This window comes from Mastigoproctus giganteus, chromosome 4 (genome assembly GCF_048544385.1).
Source record: "Mastigoproctus giganteus isolate SK-2022 chromosome 4, ASM4854438v1, whole genome shotgun sequence".
Classification (NCBI taxonomy): domain Eukaryota; kingdom Metazoa; phylum Arthropoda; class Arachnida; order Uropygi; family Thelyphonidae; genus Mastigoproctus; species Mastigoproctus giganteus.
The window spans coordinates 52,047,142-52,064,885 of record NC_143578.1 but is presented as its reverse complement, the minus strand read 5'-3'; the positions used below and the strand labels follow the sequence as shown (position 1 = coordinate 52,064,885).

The 17,744-nt window shown below is 35.7% G+C and overlaps 1 protein-coding gene across 1 annotated transcript in view; it reads left to right on the top strand.

Annotated features, from left to right (window-relative positions):
• und (methionyl aminopeptidase und) overlaps positions 1-17,744 on the top strand; it is a 131,704-nt gene that overhangs the window by 66,094 nt on the left and 47,866 nt on the right. The window contains exons 5-6 of the mRNA XM_090372732.1: positions 6,642-6,747; positions 13,411-13,466. Of these exons, the coding sequence (XP_090228858.1) occupies positions 6,642-6,747; positions 13,411-13,466 (162 nt within the window). The remainder of the gene's footprint in view (positions 1-6,641; positions 6,748-13,410; positions 13,467-17,744) is intronic.

Genomic DNA, 17,744 nt, shown 5'->3' with positions numbered 1-17,744 from the left:
AACAGTAACCCCAGAGCAACGTATCAACTCTGCGGTACTACACTGACAGTGGTGGAGAATGAAAAGGACCTGGGGGTAATTGTGCAGGCAGATATGAAGTTCTCTGAGCAGTGCAGACGAGCTGCAAGAGTAGCTCATGGTGTCTTGTCAATGATATACAGGAATTTTTCTAGCAGGGATAAGGAGGTGATTATTCCCTTGTATAAGGCAATGGTTAGGCCACATCTTGAGTACTGTATACAGGTCTGGAGGCCTCATTTCAAGAAGGATGTAGAGCTGCTGGAACGGGTACAGAGAAGGGCAACAAGATTAGTGAATCGAACAAAGGGTTGCTCTTACGAAGAAAGGCTTAAGTTTTGCAAATTACAGAGTCTGGAGACTAGGCACCGGCGAGGTGATCTGATAGAGGTGTATAAGGCTTTGAATGGTTTGAGCATGCTCAATGCCAATGGGATTCTTCATCTTGCTCAGAATAATCAGCTCAGAGGGCATAAATTCAAATTGAGGAAGGACGGATGTCGGATAGATGTGCGGAAATTTGCCTTTGGCCAGCGGGTGGTTGGTTGGTGGAACCGACTTCCATCACTTGTTGTTGAAGTTGATAGCCTAAACAAATTTAAGGCTCAACTGGACAGGTATTTTGATCGAACGGAGGGGTGAAATGGGAGTGGTGTGTTTTTTTTTTGTTTTTTTTTTGGCTGATGCTGAATAAGCTTGCTTTCTTGCATCATATGCCTATGCTAATGCTGTCTGTATCCAGTTTGTTCTATGGTGCCTGAGAGCTCTTTGGCTATCACTGTGGCTAGCATTTCTTAGCATCTTGTTGTTAGAACTAGATAGTGGTCATCCTGAGTTGCTGTAACCCTTGGTCTTAGCTTGCCTATCTTGCCAATAGCTACCCATGCTCTGAAGATGTCTGTACTGCATTCTACAAAAATAACTTTTCATCTGCATCAAAATTAGAAATGAGTGGTGCTGTGTAGTTTGCATTTTATAGTCCTGATTTACATGAGTCACAGCTTAGATTATGTTCATTCTGACATCAAATTGGATTTGTTGTCCTAGGCTGCCTTAGAACATCAAATTTTGTATAAGAAATTTATGCAGTTACATACACTAATGTTCAAAAGTTTAAACTTTTGAACACTAGTGCATTATGTTTGATGGTAACAAATGATTAAGCAGAATAAGTTTAAAGGATTTTACATGAAATGAGAGAAAACAGCTGCAAAAGACTGATATTAGGAATGTATGCTAGTATCTGATATTGTTGATGAGATTGAATTTATCTACAGTTAAATTCGATAACATAATTTCCTAACAGTGTTGACATTCATTTTAAGAGACACATTATTAATATTAAATTAAATTTCATGGGAAAGGAAACTTAAATGAAAAGAGGAATATTTTAACATCAAAAATGCACTATTAGAAAATGTTAAAATTTTAAGTAGTGGTTCTAGTTCTCAGGTTTTCCAAAATAACCATTAAGTTTCAGTATGATGATTCTGAATGAGCTGTGGGAAGAAATAGATGGCAATTTCCCATAATTTGAGTGTTGATAAAATCTTAGCATTTTGCCAAATGAGAATGAAGGCACAGATCTTTTATTTCTCCCCCTACTTTCAAACACAAGGGACACGAGTGCCTCATGATGATTAGATCTTAATTCTATGAGCTTACAATCAAAAAATTTAATTTATCTGGAACCATTGTTAAAATCATTAACCCAGCAGTGGTGGGCCAATCATTTTAATATTAACAGGCCACTTATGAAATGTTTATTGCATGTTAATAATGGTCACTTCAAGATTAGTGGCTCTTTTTCTATCTACCTTCCTAAATATACATAGTTATGTGAAACATCCTGAGAAATGAGCCGCTACTATAACTGTTACCATTTTTGCCCCTGTTCTGTGCTACTGTTTTTGGTTTGATCATAATACACTAAACCCTTGCTTATCTATATTAATTGGGGGAAAAGTCATCTGGATTAAGCAATAATCTGGATTAGTGAAGCAAAAGATAGCCCTAAAGGACAAAAAATAAAAAATCCTAAAAAGACAAAAAAAAAACATAGTACACAAATTAATGGAAAATTTAATGATATAGGCAGTGCTCATGAAAATAAATTTAAAAAATATCACTGTAGAGCCTTTATTTAAAAACCGTAAAATGACAATACATTTTTCCATCAATAGATCGATAAATGTAACTATTGTCTTTTTATACATTTATCAGATGGCGTTGGCGTCACGCACCAGCGCCACTTGATCTTTGCTGTGAATACCACTTAATACAACTTCCAGCAACACTTCTTTTGGCTTTTTTAATGTCTATGTATTTGATACACTGTTTTTATCACTTCCCACATCAAATTTTAAAGCAAATGTCTTTTTGTTTTTTAATATCTGACACAGCCTATGTGGCCAATACCAAATTTTTCAGCAGTTTATTTTTTATTTTTTGAGCAACTTGAAAACGATGTTCCAGGAACACTGTTTTCAAGTTGTTCTATCACTTTGAGCTTGTTAATGATAGTTAAAGTAACATTTCTTTTTATTCCACTTTTCAATTCTTTAGAACCCATAATTATATAAAATATGTTAACTTATGTACATATATACCTATAAAGAAGTACACAAATGAAGCGATATAAGCAATAACATCCGTTCAACTCAGAGTCAACAATGATACTGAACAACACGCAAGACGATGAAATGTATAGTCCATCTCTCACTCTCTCTCTCTGGCGCCTCCGTAGCCAGGCGGGCAGGAGCAGCAGTGCATAGCACACGCTTCTTAATTAGACTGGGGTTCGAGCCCGTGACCACCAAATACGGAGGATGTGGAAAGGTCAGGGAATGACCACCGCATATCCCCAGAGCAATATGGCCTTAGTTGCTAATGCTCCTAAAAACCAAATAACAAACAAACAAAACAAACTCTCTCTCTCTGCACAGTCAGTGACTCATCTGCCTTCCTAAATCCTACATGTCTTTCAAAGTACTCAGTTGTGAACGAAATTTTTCATATTTGAATCCAGATTAACTGGAACCGGATTAGCGAGGGTTTATTGTATACGCAAATATTTCTTGCTAGACAGCTGCTGCTACTGTTACAGGAGTTAAGTACTCTTAGTTTTATGTATTTATTATTTAAAATGGTTTATTGATAGAATATAGTAATATGTATGCATACATTAGTTGGAGTTTTTGTGTGCATAATAGTTTTCTAAACTTGAAAATGGAAATGACTAATAGCTTTATGTTTATATTTTGTTTATAATGGATTTTTATCCCAACAGAATTAATAAGTTTCATTATTTTGAAAAAAGTGTAAGATTTGCGTTTTTAAGTTTTTGAATTTTCCATTAAAAAATGCTTTAATATGTATTCCAATTTATTAGGTAAAAATCAAGCATTAATATACTACAAGCAGAATTCAAAAAAAAAAAAAAAAAAACTTTTCTCAGAAGTAAAAAATTAATTGATGGGGCCTGCCAGCCCCTTTGCAACCATACTATTTGCAGGTTGTTGATAATTTTCATTACTTGCTATGTTGTATGTGATGAATTATTGGGAAGCTTTGCTGTATATTTATTTATTTCTCATATTTAAATGTTTATTCTTTATAAGCTTACATAATAATAAATAGGGTAAAAGATTTAAAAAAAAAAAAAAAAGACTACACTACATTATCAAATGCTGGTGAGGAGTTGCACAATAATTTAGGCAAGTCCATTGGCAATGATGCATGAGCACAAGATAAATATCAGGAATAATTGCATTAAATTAGCAAATCGGATGTTTTGTAAGCTCTCAAATAATATTGGTTTACTTCATCAGTGACAAATTAGAAGCATTTAAATAAAGACACACTTATGACAATCAACATAAGCATTTGTCAGTAATAAGATTGGGTCAGTAATTCACTGTAATAAGATTTCTTATTACAGTGAATTTTTAGTAAACACAACTAACATTTATTAAAAATTAATATAAATGGCTTTGTTTAGAACATTTCACTCTCCTTATAAATAATTAGATCACTTACTAGTTTTAGTCCATATTCATAATTTTTGCTCACATAGAATTTTTTTAATGTAATAGGATATGCCCCCTTTAAAAGATCAAAACCTCTCTGTTTTTATACCAACCCTACAGCGAACAGCAAGAAATTTCATTTCTAAAAAAAAAAAATCAGCATGCAGTCAATGTTAATGCCCAGGAAAATTATAACCAGTACCCCAGGGGAAATCTGCATACACAAACAAACTTCATAAGTGGCTACTTAAATGCTCACCAGTGGTAAGTGATGGCACAGGGAAATTGTCATCATCATTCCTCAATCAAAAAACTAGACACTGCTGTCACTAAAGCAGTTTTTGAAGGTAATGAAGCATCACATTGCATTTTTATTGAATGTACAAAGCTGTCCACAAACCTCTTTTTCAAAACTAAGACATTATTGTGTGAATAAAGTAGACGATACAAACCTGAAACTGCTTACGAGTGACAGAGGATATCTTCAAGTTTTTATTTCACAATCAGAAAATCTGCATGTTTCAGTAGATGGCAGCATAATTGCAAAACTGTAATGATGGAAAAATTTGGTTTTGTCATCGATCAAAAGCTTTTGTACGAGCTTTGTATAGTTTCATTCTCAGATGGTAATATAGCATGTTACACACTGTTGACCTTGACATGTTAAGGTCAACAGTGTGTAACATGAATTAACATACATAACTGCCATGTTGTATGGATTGCTATGCATAAAAGTTCCTCGAACCAGCTCCACTGCACCCTCACTGACTTGTTCAGCCACCACATTTCCAGGATGATTGCACAAACAGGCATCCTTTATGAATTTTCGCTACCATTGCATAGCTCTGTGGGTCTACTCAGTGGCTTCTTTTTAAACCATGTGTGAAATTTGCACATAAGAGTGGTGGAATATTGCAGCTCGTTGAATCAAAGTACACACTGTGCCTTACCAGTGTTGATGAATTGCACTATGAGTATGCTTATGCACTGCAAAATTTGAGTGTCACCTAAAATAATCCTGCTTTCAGCTGCTTTGGGCTAATTTAGTACCTACAGATATGGCAGAAGGACTCTTGAGAGATCTTTATTACCATAATTAGTTCTGATGATATGGAACCAAACAAGTCTGTATGCAGTTAAAAGTAAGCCATTTGAGAAGTAAAGTAACAGATGTGTTTGTGACAATAGATTTAATTACAGAACAAAGAAACATCGCAAATGAGGGTGCATCGAATGGACTACTTTTTGACATAGTCACCCATTACATGCAGACACTTGTTCCACCGTGTTATAAGTGCAGTTATACCTAAGTTTTAAAATTCATCGCCATTTCTGTTCAATTAAGTTACATCACTGAATTTATTTCTTGCCAGATGCTTTTTCAGTGACTTATTCTTCCTATCATCAAGAATAAATGTGCTCATTGAATTCAGTATTGTGGTTAGTGGTGCCTGCTGAGGGGATCACACATGCCTTGGGCTATCTTCAAGGTTTGTTTGGCCTTAGTTGAACTGAATGTACCAAAAACACTTGTTTCTCGAGCATGATTTTATTCAACCTAGAAGGCGGAATATGGTGCGTATTATCAACAAAACTATGGATATGATTTGGACGCCTTTGGTCATTAATAGATTCTTCATCACAAGAAGGTAATTAACATACAAGAGGAAAAGAGTGGGAGAAAGAACTGACTGTTGTGAAACAGCTGCGTTAGTAGAGTTTGTGATGTGTTTACTCAAATCTTGCAGGTGCTGATAAATATCTATGGGCTTAGTCCTTTTGGCATGCAGAAATCAAAGAACCATGTGCAATTCATTTATCCATATTTCAAGTGCAATTCAAATGAACTACTTCAAGTAGTTCATTTGTCCATGTTTCAAGTAGTTCATTTGTTCACGTTTCAGTCATTTTAGTTTATTCACTTATTGTCATCAGAGGTATGCATCACTCTGTAACTAGAAGAAAATAAACATGTTTTGTGTGACTGTTGGTGGGGGAGGGGATTGCATAGTTACTTGCCCAAAATAGCTGTTACATTAATTTTCAAACAGTCCTCATTTGTGTAACAAACATAGAAATGGTGAAGAGTTAAATTGATTAATCTTTGCCAAATATCGTGCCTATACAGGCATAATTTGAAAATAATCAATGCAAAGAATTAAAAAATCACTGCCAAAATTGTGTCAGTACACCTAAATTATGAAACTCAGAAAAATCATATGAACGAGTTTTTATTATACAGCATGATCATTGCTAGCAATGCAGTTCTGTTTTATTATCATAGCATGCTTATGGCTCAGGAAAATTAAGTGAACATAAACTTCTCTTATTCTCACTTGGTTATCTCCCAGATATGTTTTATATTTTATTATTATATTTTTTATGGCATTACAAATGAGTTTTGCAATATCTAAATATGTCTGTGTCATGCATGGCACTACCTAGCTGTGAAATACATTTTTTAATTACTACTTTTTTGTTTAATATTCATTTTAAAGTTAGAAAAATTTGTTTTCCTTGGAATATAACTAAAGCATGTGTGTATATATATATATATATGTGTGTGTGTGTGTTTTTTTTTCCCTTTTTAATCAGTCGCACAGCAAAAGATAGATTCACAAATGAAGAAAAAAAGACAATCGAACAGATGCAACAAGATATTTATAAAGATATTAGGCATGCTGCCGAAGCTCATAGACAGGCAAGTTCATGATACAGTTTTATACAATATTTAGTGTTTAGTTGCAATTTATTGATTCAATTGTTTACTGAAGATTTTGTCTGCTGAAGTTCAAATCCAGTTGATAGATATTATGCTGAAGCCATAGAACTCAGAATAAAGTAAAATGGCTTTTTTGTTGTAGATATCTTCCAGTGCATGACCTTCATTACATTTATATGGCAGCTATATGCTATGTTTTCCACAATACAGAAGACAAGATGTGAATTGATGTGTGGGAAAGTGATGCTTCTGCACAACAGTGCACATCCCATTCTGAAAGTAAGAAATGTGCCTTGCTGAGCATAGCCCAGTATGGCTCCATTAATTGTTAAGGACTGGTTTATATCACATGGCACAAAACAACACTACTAAATAATAAGTGTCTGAGGACACTTATTATTTGGGTTTATACTCTTTAGAAACAATTATCCATGAGTCAACCTAAAGTTAATAACATTGTTTTTAATCGAAAAACATTACCAAGAAGACACTTGGTAACGTTTCTAAAAGTAGAAGATGATTCCCTTCTACTTCTCTCTCTCTCTCTCTCTCTCTCTCTCTCTCTCTCTCTCTCTGGGTAATTCAGAATTTTTTTTTTTGGCTGGTGCAGCATAAGCCTCAGGCTTCCTTGCACCATATGGCTAAAAATAATAATAATAAAAATAAAAAAAACTCGAATGAACTTTTATAGCTGGTTTTGAAACTATTGGACAACAGGTAGCCACAATTAGTGACCTTATGTGCAGGAGAAAACTTCTTGTGTAACAAATTTTTATGCCAAATTCTCTACCACCTATACATGATTTTATTTAAGTACTAACTCCCAAACACAAAAGGTATTAGACCTTTTGTGTTTGGGGGTTACTACTTAATACCATACATGGGTTTAAGGCTTAGAAGACAAAGTATACTTGTTGACATTAGACTGGAATTTCTGTAGATTGCAATTTTTGAGAAACATGAAGAAAGAATGTTCCAGGACAGAAGTAGAAGGGACAAACGTGGAAGAGGAAAAGTTAGTATTACGAATTTGAATTTGGACAGTGAATGGATGTTGACCGGTTGTAGCACATGTTCAGACTGGTTTGTAAGAGTTTGTTGGAATTACAGATGTCATTTCAAAAGAATGGTGCCCATAGAAGTGTGCATAGAAAATGCATGAAACAGCAACTGAACATCTGTGAGACAGAGTGTAGAGACTTTAAGAGACTGCTCATTAATTAAACTGACTTCCCTCTTTTAAATAGAATCTAGAAAAAGAAAGGGGGTTTTGGGGGATTCCATACTCCGTCAGGGTAATCCCTCATAGAGATGTGTGACACTTGTATAGAAATCTTAGCGTCCTTAAAGGTTTGCATAGGAACAGCAGACTCTTTTGCAAGAAATAATATGATTAAGTTTTAAACGTTTGAATTTAACTAAGTTTTCTTTGTCCCATTGGAGAATTATCTGCAGATCAGCATTTAAGGAATTGGTGATGTATGTTTGAGAAGTGAGACACTTTTTGCTGGGTAAAATTTCTCAAATTGGAAGACAGAATGTAATGAACTGTTGCCAGCAAACCTTTGGATAGTATTTGAAGTCTTTGGTCATTAATAAGTTCTTCATCAATAGAAGATAGTTGATATACTAAAGGAAAAGAGTGGGAGAGAGAACTGAACATTGTGAACAGCAGCTATAGTTAAGAAGTCAAGAGATAGTGCCAAAAAATCAGTTGACAGTCCACAAGGTAGGAGGCCATTTTTAGAAGACCTTTGTGCCAAACATAATCAAAAGATTTAGAAATGTCAAGAAGCAGTTCTTTTGAAGTTCACCAGACTTTTCCATTGAATTTGTCCAAGGTGAGTAACAAGCCAGTATCTCACCAGTGGATCAACACTGTTGGAGTATATAGTGGCAATCATTGATCAGATGAATGGTTTTGAAATACTTAAGGGAAGGGGTGGTAAGTGAAATGGGATGATACAGTAAACAGAAGGGAAGGATTTGTCATTCTTCTTAGGAACTAAATGGTTATGAGCAAATTTCCATGTGAAAGGGGAAAAAACAGTAGAAAAACAAGCTGAAAGGAGACACAGAACAGGAGCAAGCTTGGCATCAAAATTATTCAGAATTATTTTAATATCCTGTCAGGAGACCACGGGAAGCATTGAGTGGAGTGTATTGGGTATGGTATAAGGTGGTTTAACAAGATCATAGATAACTGAAAATAACAAAACTTGAACAGGCACAATATAGCCGAAGCAGCTTTTGCACCACAAAACTACAAACAACAACAAAATCATAGATATAAGAGTTAGAAGAAAAATAAGGTGTTTTTAAGTCAGCTTTATCTTTTGCCTTAGAATGCAATAGAACCATCAGCTTCTAACATTATTGTTACCTATCTTGATAGGTGTTCCAGTAGCTTATCTAACTGTGTGTGTCCTGAATCAATGACAAGCACACAACAGGGACATTTTTTGATCCCTGGTGATTTCTAGCAAGTACGGCTCATGCATGATTGTTTTTTCCTACCCTAGTGAAAAGGTTTCAGCTTCTAATTTATCCACTTTGGTTGACTTAGTCCCATATGAGTGGTTCATTCTTGTTTGTTTAGTAGCCATATAACTGGCTCCCTTCTAATAAGTTATATTACAAGAAGGTGAAGAATGAACGCTAGACATAGACTCCGTTTGGTTCCCCACAAACTTAACTTGGGAGAGGTTGGAATCTCCTTCTGGTTAGATAGCCTCAGACCCTTCAGTAATCCTTATATCTTTAAATGATAGGGATATTATGCTGTATGCTAAAAGTGAGTAGATTCAGCCATCATTTCTTGAGCATTATAGGTTTATTAAGAATGGAGTGAATAACTCAATCATGAATGTACTATCTACACATGTTAACCCAGTACACAACTAACGAACTAGTTATTGAGACAGTAATAAGATGAATACTGCTTAGATGCTATTTATGATAATATTGGTATATGTTGTTGCTTTTCATATTATACTAAGTGGACCAAAATCATGAGATACCTACCTAGTAACTGGTAAGCCCACTTTTTGCCCGGATAAGGGCAGTCACACGCGAGGCATTGAGTCCACTAGTTCACAAAAGTGTTCCACAGGTATTTCCATCCATGCTTGCTGCCTTGCTGTCCATAATTCTGTCACATTCCTTGGTGGAGGATCCAAAGCTTGAACAGACCTTTCCACAGCATCCCAAAGATGCTCCACAGGGTTCATGTCTGGTGAACGGGGAAGCTATTCCATGATGGTAAATTCTGCAGAGTGCTCTTCGAACCATGTTCTAATCACCACATCTCTGGGGAGGTGCATTGTCCTGCTGAAAGAGTCCATTGCCCTGTGGGTGCACGATGACCACAAAGGGATGCAGGTTGTCTGCAAGGACAGGTGCATGACCTGGATGTGTCTAGACATACCAGAGGTCCGAACGTGTGCCAGTTGAACACACCCCAGACCATTATCAACCGTCCACCTGCCTGAATGCTGACCGGGCTAGCCAGGTGGGTAAGGTGCCTGCCTGGCAACCCAAAGGTCGTGCGTTCGAATCCCGCCTCGGGCTTGGATCAAAGTACTGCAAAAACATTGGGAGGTGCACTATGGCCACAGAAGCCGATGCGCCAACAACTACCAAAAAAAAAAAAAAAAAAAAAAATCCTGCCTGAACAGTTCCTTGTTGACGTGACAGGTGCATAGCTTCGGGCAGTTTCCACCAGATATGCACCCTCCCATCTGCTAAAAATAACTGGAAATGGGATTCATCGGACCAAGCGACCCTTCTCTAATCATCCAAGGTCCAGTGTCGGTGTTCTTTCACCCATTTGAAGCATAGAGTCCTGTGTCATGGTGTTACCAATGGGACTCTGGTGGGTCGGCGGTTCCCATAACCTATTGCGGCTAATGATCACCTAATGGTCTTGGTGGAGACATTTCTGGCACCTCCCTCGTTGAAGTCTGTGGTGATTTGTGCCACTATCGCTCTCTGGTTGACTTGAAACAATGTGAGACAGATGTTGACGGCCACGTTCATCCACCACCTTTCTCTGCCCACAGCGCTGTCCACAATGAGATTTTAGTCCAGAAATGCCATATTCCTGATACACTCTTGATACCGTTGAATGGGGACAGTGCAATTTCTGTACCACCTCCGCGATACAGTGACCCATGTGTCAGGCACCCACTATCATCCCTCTTTCAAAGTTGGTTAACTCACGATGTTTATCCATATTGATATCAAATTGCTGTCTATGTGAATGCAGTGTACCTGTGTACCTGCTAAGCGGTGGATTCGTCCATTAGTGAGAGGGGTGACAGCATTGCATCACCCAGAAACCAGGTATCCCATGAATTCCATCCTTTCAGTGTATTACATTATGCTACACAAAATAGTTTGCATTTTCTGCTGTCTGTTGGCAAATGACATAATGAATATTATAGTGTTATGCAAATATATCTTTACCTCTCAAGAGTAAACACATTAATCTATGCTTTCAGTTTGTGGGCTCTGAGGAGTACACATGTAGATCTATATTTGAAGGTCATTTCAAATAATGTGTCCCTTTACATGCAAGTTGTCTTAAATTTTCTTTTATTTGCTGCAGTCTCTTATCTGTTCTTCTAACTAATAGTATACATGGTTTTATTAGATGGCAGCATGAAAATAGCATCAGGTTTGCATGAGGATATTGCACTTGTTAGCCATTGTTGTCTGATTTTGGCTTATGAAAGCCGAAATTCTCTGGAACTCAGATCCAGAAGTTGATGAAATCGAACAAAGTGATATGTAAATAGATGTAGAGGATATTTTTACTTAAAGTAATAAGTTTTTTAACATTTCTTATGATTTTTTTAAAATTGTGAGTTCATTTTGGCAACAATATTACGTTAATGATGCTCAATCAAATCAAAATTAGAAGGAATTACTATTTAAAAGCATTTATGTACAAAGTTTTTATTTTGCAAAATAAAATTACGAAAAAATGCTGTGGGGAACCCACGTGTTTGAGGATCTCACTCACGAATGGTTAATGGGTCAGCATTGTTGTAGTAAAACATTCACCAAAACAGTGTTAAATAAGACCTGGCTGTCTGTGAATTGCTGTGAAATTCAATTTTAATATTGGTGGGGGGAACATATAGCCTTGTTATAATACGATGTCTTAACTTTCTTTCTCGGGTAATTCAGACAATAAAACTTATTACTCTGATTAATTTTAACATTTTTATGATATGATATGAATTCCCCAATTCTTCTAAATGTTATAGGTTATATGCAATTTTTGCTTTCAGTAATTGTGACATATTAGAAGGCATGATTGGTATAGAAGAGTCTTCATGTACCAGTTTTATCAAATTTATTATGACTATAATTTGTATTTTTTATTGATGTTATTGCTGATCATGCTTGTTTGGATGATCAGCTTTTTTTTTTTTGGACTGATTTCTGTATAAGCTTGCATCATTTGCCACTATTAATACATAGTTTCTTTCCCTCCAAAATGCAAATGAATTTTATATCAATCAACTGTTTTACAGTTAGTTTGGTTGTCACCTGAAAGAAATTTCTGCAACACAGACATTTGGCTTTCCTTTGCCTTTTACAGGAATTTAGGCAGAATAGCTAATATTTTATATTTTCAAGATTGTCTTTGCAAATATATTGACAGTACAACAACCAGAAAAAGAGAGAGCTGTTACCATAATTACAGTTTGCCCTCCGAATTCTCCTCAGTTCAAACTTACCACTCACAAAATTCGCAAAACACATTCCCCTTGCACAAATGAAATGCAATTACTGCCCTCAATATCCCCTTTGCTAGTGAATTTAAAATTTTCTGAAACCCTGTCTGTTAAAATATTTCAATTTAATAACTTTTCTCTATTAAGTTATAGATTACTGACTGACATCTCCAACACTTAAGCCCTTGACTGAATTGTATTTTCACTTGAGGAGTTCAAAACATGAACTCCTCAAGTGAAATTGCATTGATGCATTGAACATAGAATTTCCAAAAATAAAGTTGTTTTCTTACCTCCCTTCTCACAACAGCAGAAGACTTGTTTAAAAACTCCTTAATTTTGAGAGAAAGAGAACATTGCTTAAATATGACATCTTAAGAAGACCAGAGAAACAATAACAAAACTTCAGTGGATTGTTTTCCATTCACCATGAGGCCCATTTTGTATCTTCAGACCATCACTGTAGCCCATAGAAATACCAAATACAACTGAAACTTTAGGAATGAGAGCAGCAAAGTTGTTCGTGGGATAAAGTCTTCAGGAGGCCCAAGTTTTACAGCCAAGTAAAACATGCTAGTTTCCCAATGCCATGTCATTGATATAAAAGGAAATCATGTATAAAAGTAATATGAACCAGTTTTATATAGTTATCCTCAATGAAATGGTTCTAAAGTATTGATTGAGGAATGATTTACCTATGGAAATGAAAATATGTACTGTAGAAAAATGAATTATGTGGAGGAAACAAGTTTAAAGCATTTAAACTTTAAATAGGTTTTCTGACTTGAAAGGGAGTTAAGTTTCCTGAAAGTTATATTAAGATTTAATTATTGATGAAACATTTTTATCTATTTTTTTCCAAAAAAAAGTAATATTATATTTTCCACATTTTCAGACAAGACAATACATAAGAGAATTCATCAAACCTGGTATGACAATGATTGAAATATGGTAAGTTGCATAACTATATTTAAGTAATTGTGGTAAAAATCTCATTCATTCAATGTCAGATAAGTCTATATTAGTAGTAGGTCCACTGGAGGAGATGTTTTAAGATCAGATAACTAAAAATATTGGTTAACATTTAACTGACACTACAGTTTAGTTCTCACAAATAGTACAACCTGAGCACATTCATTTCCATGGAGTACTTTTTTTTTTGGTAGTTGTTGGCACATAGGCTTCTGTGGCCATAATGCACCTCTCAAGGTTTTTGCAGTACTTTGATCCAAGCCCGAGGTGGGAATCGAACCCGCAACCTTTGGGTTGCCAGGCAGGCACTTTACCCACCCGGCTAGCCCGGTCGGCCCATGGAGTATACTAGAAGAACTGTCACCATTGTCACACTCATGACAGTCTGCTGTGATTCACATCAGTATTTTGCTGGTTCATTTTAACATGTGCCAGCCTGTGAAAGGTAGATACATTTATCATTTTCTGTGATTCTAATTAGCTTAATGTAAAAAGAGCACACGTACCATTTTAGATACAGATGTATAATCATTCATAATGGCAACTTCCAGATCATAAAAATGATCATATTACCAAGGTCCTAGCTCTCTGTGACATGGCAGTTTAATATTACTATTAGCTGTATAGTGCAAGGAAGCCACAGTCTTTTGATGCACTGACCAAAAAAAAAAAGTAGATAAGAAAATCATTAAATTATGTGTAGGTAACTGTCCAATAGACCTTTGAATTTCTACAAATAGTCGGCCTCAACTACCTGCTGGGGCAATGTTCCAGTAATCAGTAACTCACTAGCTAAAAGAAAACTTTCTGAAATATAGTCTAAGCCTCGTACCCCATAATTTGAATTTATGGTCCCTAGTTCTGGAACCCTTTATAGCATTGAAAATTTTGGCTTCATTCATTTTACTAACCCCTCTCAGAACCTTATAAACCTCAAACATGTACCCTCTAAGGTGCCTGGTTGTCATACTATGTAGTCCACATAATCAGTGTTTCCTTGTATAGTCATCCTTTTTCTGACCTAACCATGTTGCCCCTCTTTGAACTCTTTCAAGAAGCCAAATGTCTTTTTTAGATTTTGGGTGTAGCCACCAGGAGAAATCTAGGTTAAAGTCCCATCAGGATCTGGAGGAATTACTAAATGAATTCTTCACTTGTGGCTGTGACCAGCTGATCTCACAAAGGGGATATAACTTTTTTATCTTGCACATCATGAAAATTGACTTATGAATATGTATGTCACAAGCAAATGCACAGTCTGTCTGCTTCTACAATAAGAACTGGCGTGTTATGACCATTGCAGCCAGTGTATCAAAAAGCCTCTCACCAATCAACCACCCACCCAAGGTCCTGGTGCAGCATCACTTTTTATTTATGGTGGGCAGCACAGAAATAGTTCAAATATAGTTGAATCAACCTCAGTTATCAAACATATGAGTATCATATTTGGTTTAGTTTTGTACTGGAACCTTCTTTCTGAAAGAAAGGAAAGGCAACCCTAACTGATCATAAAGGTATGTTTTAACACAGGTAGTAATGACTGAACTCTGAATTCTTGACTTAAGACTAATTAATTTTAGAATTAAAATAAAATGTAAAAGTGACATGTTTCAGGCTTTACATCAAGCCTTTCTATGGCTCTTTTTATTAGAGAATGTGGAACCACTAACTCAAAGAGTTGGTGGTTTCACAAAGTTTGATAACAAGGGCTTAAACTCTCCCGCATCTGTGGCATCCCCTGATGACCCTGCATTTCACTTCTATCAGAAGATTTATGAATTTGACCATTTTCAATTCCCCACTCCCATCATTGTCCCTTTTCATCTTATGGATTGCCATCTTGTTTTCTGTAGTTCGGTATTTTTTTTTCTCTATCTTCTAACTTTTCCACTAATGCTGGCATTCCTGAAGATTCAGTTTTTTGTCCCACTCTTTTCCTCTTGTGTATTAATGACCTTCCATTGACTGGAAATTCTATCTATAGTTTTGCTAATGATTTGCACATTGCATTCCACCTTCTAGTTGAGAAACCTTGCCCTGCACAAACAGCTTCTCAAATATCCACTGCCAATTCTTTAAATGCTGATCTCCAAGTGATTCTCCAGTGGGGCAAAGATAACTCAGTTAATTTCAATTCTTCAAAAACTCAGTTCTGTCTTATATCTTGCCAAAAGAAGGATTTTTCTGCTCCTATGCTTATCTTCAATAACACTAGGATTTCTAGACAGGATTACATATTTCTATTCTAGGGATTACCCAGACTTCTAATCTCCCTTGGCAAAAGCACATCATAAATATTGGCTCTGCATCTAAAAATCTGGGCTTTCTCTTTTGCTCTGTGTTAATTTCCTTCTGAACTGAACAACTACTTAACTCTGTACAAATCTTTCCTATTGTGGAATATTGTTCCCACATCTGGGGTGGTGCCCCATAACCTCTCTGACTTCTAAGACTCCATTCAAAAGAGGGCTGTTGGGTTAATAGTGACCCATCTCTTACAAAGTCTCTGCATTCTGTCTCATAGACCCTATTTTTGCTGCATGCCTTTTCTATAGATACTTCCGTGTACACCGTTCTTCTGAATTGGCTCCCTCTCTCTCTTCTAAACTAGTCTGAAAATGTGCAATTAGTCAGCATCCTTTTACTGTCCAATTTGCAACTTACATAACCAACTTTTCTTCTTCCTCATTTATTCCTTCAACTTCCTTTTTCTGGAACAACCTCCCTTCATGCATATTTCCTGAAAATTACAATTTGCAGAAATTCAAATATAATGTCAAGAAGTACCTTCTTTCGTCTTCTCAACATTCAACCAATGCACGGTACTAAGTACTATACATTTGAATACCGTTTGTTTGGAGTTTTCATATTTAAAAAAAAAAAAAAAAAAAGCGCTGGGATGAAAAGTTTGTAAAATTAACCAGGAAGCACAACTTTAAAATTTTATTTCCAAGGAAACATAAAAATAAAATGGATTCTGATGTCTTCACCCCCCCCCTTTCCACCTTCCTTGTTTATGATTCACTGGTGGAAAGTCCCAGCATTGAAGAGAAAGCTGCCAGTAAAGTAAAAGATCCAGTGAACAGCATCCACTTGAGATGCTAGCACAGTAAAAAGATCAGCATGAATAGCAGCCATGGAAGACAATCCTGTAGTTGTCTCTATTTGCATTTGACAGTCTAGAGTTATATACAACTTTCATGTGGGCTTTTTTTTTAACACTGCTAATCACAATTTGGATATTTTTACTCTATATGTTTTACTTTGTGTAATCTTAATACATTTAATTAATTTTACTTAATATACTTAATTTATTTAATATATTTAACCATATATAAACAAAATAACAGGCTTAAGACAAAAATCTACAGTAAAAAAAAACAATACAGGCCAATACCTACATTTTCTCTCACATCATCCCCATAGTGTAAAGAAATCAGTTCTTTACAATCAACCACAGTTATCAAACATATGAGTATCATATTTGGTTTAGTTTTCTACTGGAACCTTCTTTCTGAAAGAAAGGAAAGGCAACCCTAACTGATCATAAAGGTATGTTTTAACACAGGTAGTAATGACTGAATTCTGAATTCTTGACTTAAGACTAATTAATTTTAGAATTAAAATAAAATGTAAAAGTGACATGTTTCAGGCTTAAAGTTGACTTGGCGCATTATGGCCTTAGCTGCCAATGCGCCATAAAAAATCAAATCAAATCAGGCTTTGAAGGCATTAAGCCTGAAATGCCTTCAAGTACTGCCAATCACAGGATGATCTATCTTTCGAGCTAAAATATCTCACTGAAAAATTTACAGCCAGAAAATATCCCATCAAACTAATCCAACAAATTATTTAAACTGTTAAAAGTAAGATTAGTAGTTTAAGTGTTTCTAAACCCAGTTATAAAAAATCCAACCCGTCCAACATTTGTGTTGTTCTCCCTTACCACTGCCAAATCGCTAGACGTTACATCTTATCTTCACTAACACTGATATCTCTATAATTTTTTCTACCTTTAATAAGTTAGAAGCCCATTTTAATAAATATAAAGAAACCCGCATTTGTGACACTAAAGACATCAACAACATAGTTTATTTAATCAAATGTCAACCCGACTGTAACGCATGCTACGTCGGGAACCACAACCCCTCAGTTGATACCGCAATAACCATTGTCAAATTAAATTCAAGTTACAAACTCCTTCTATACGAAACCCTCGTAATAGAATGGTATCGTCTCAACACTGATCTTGACGTC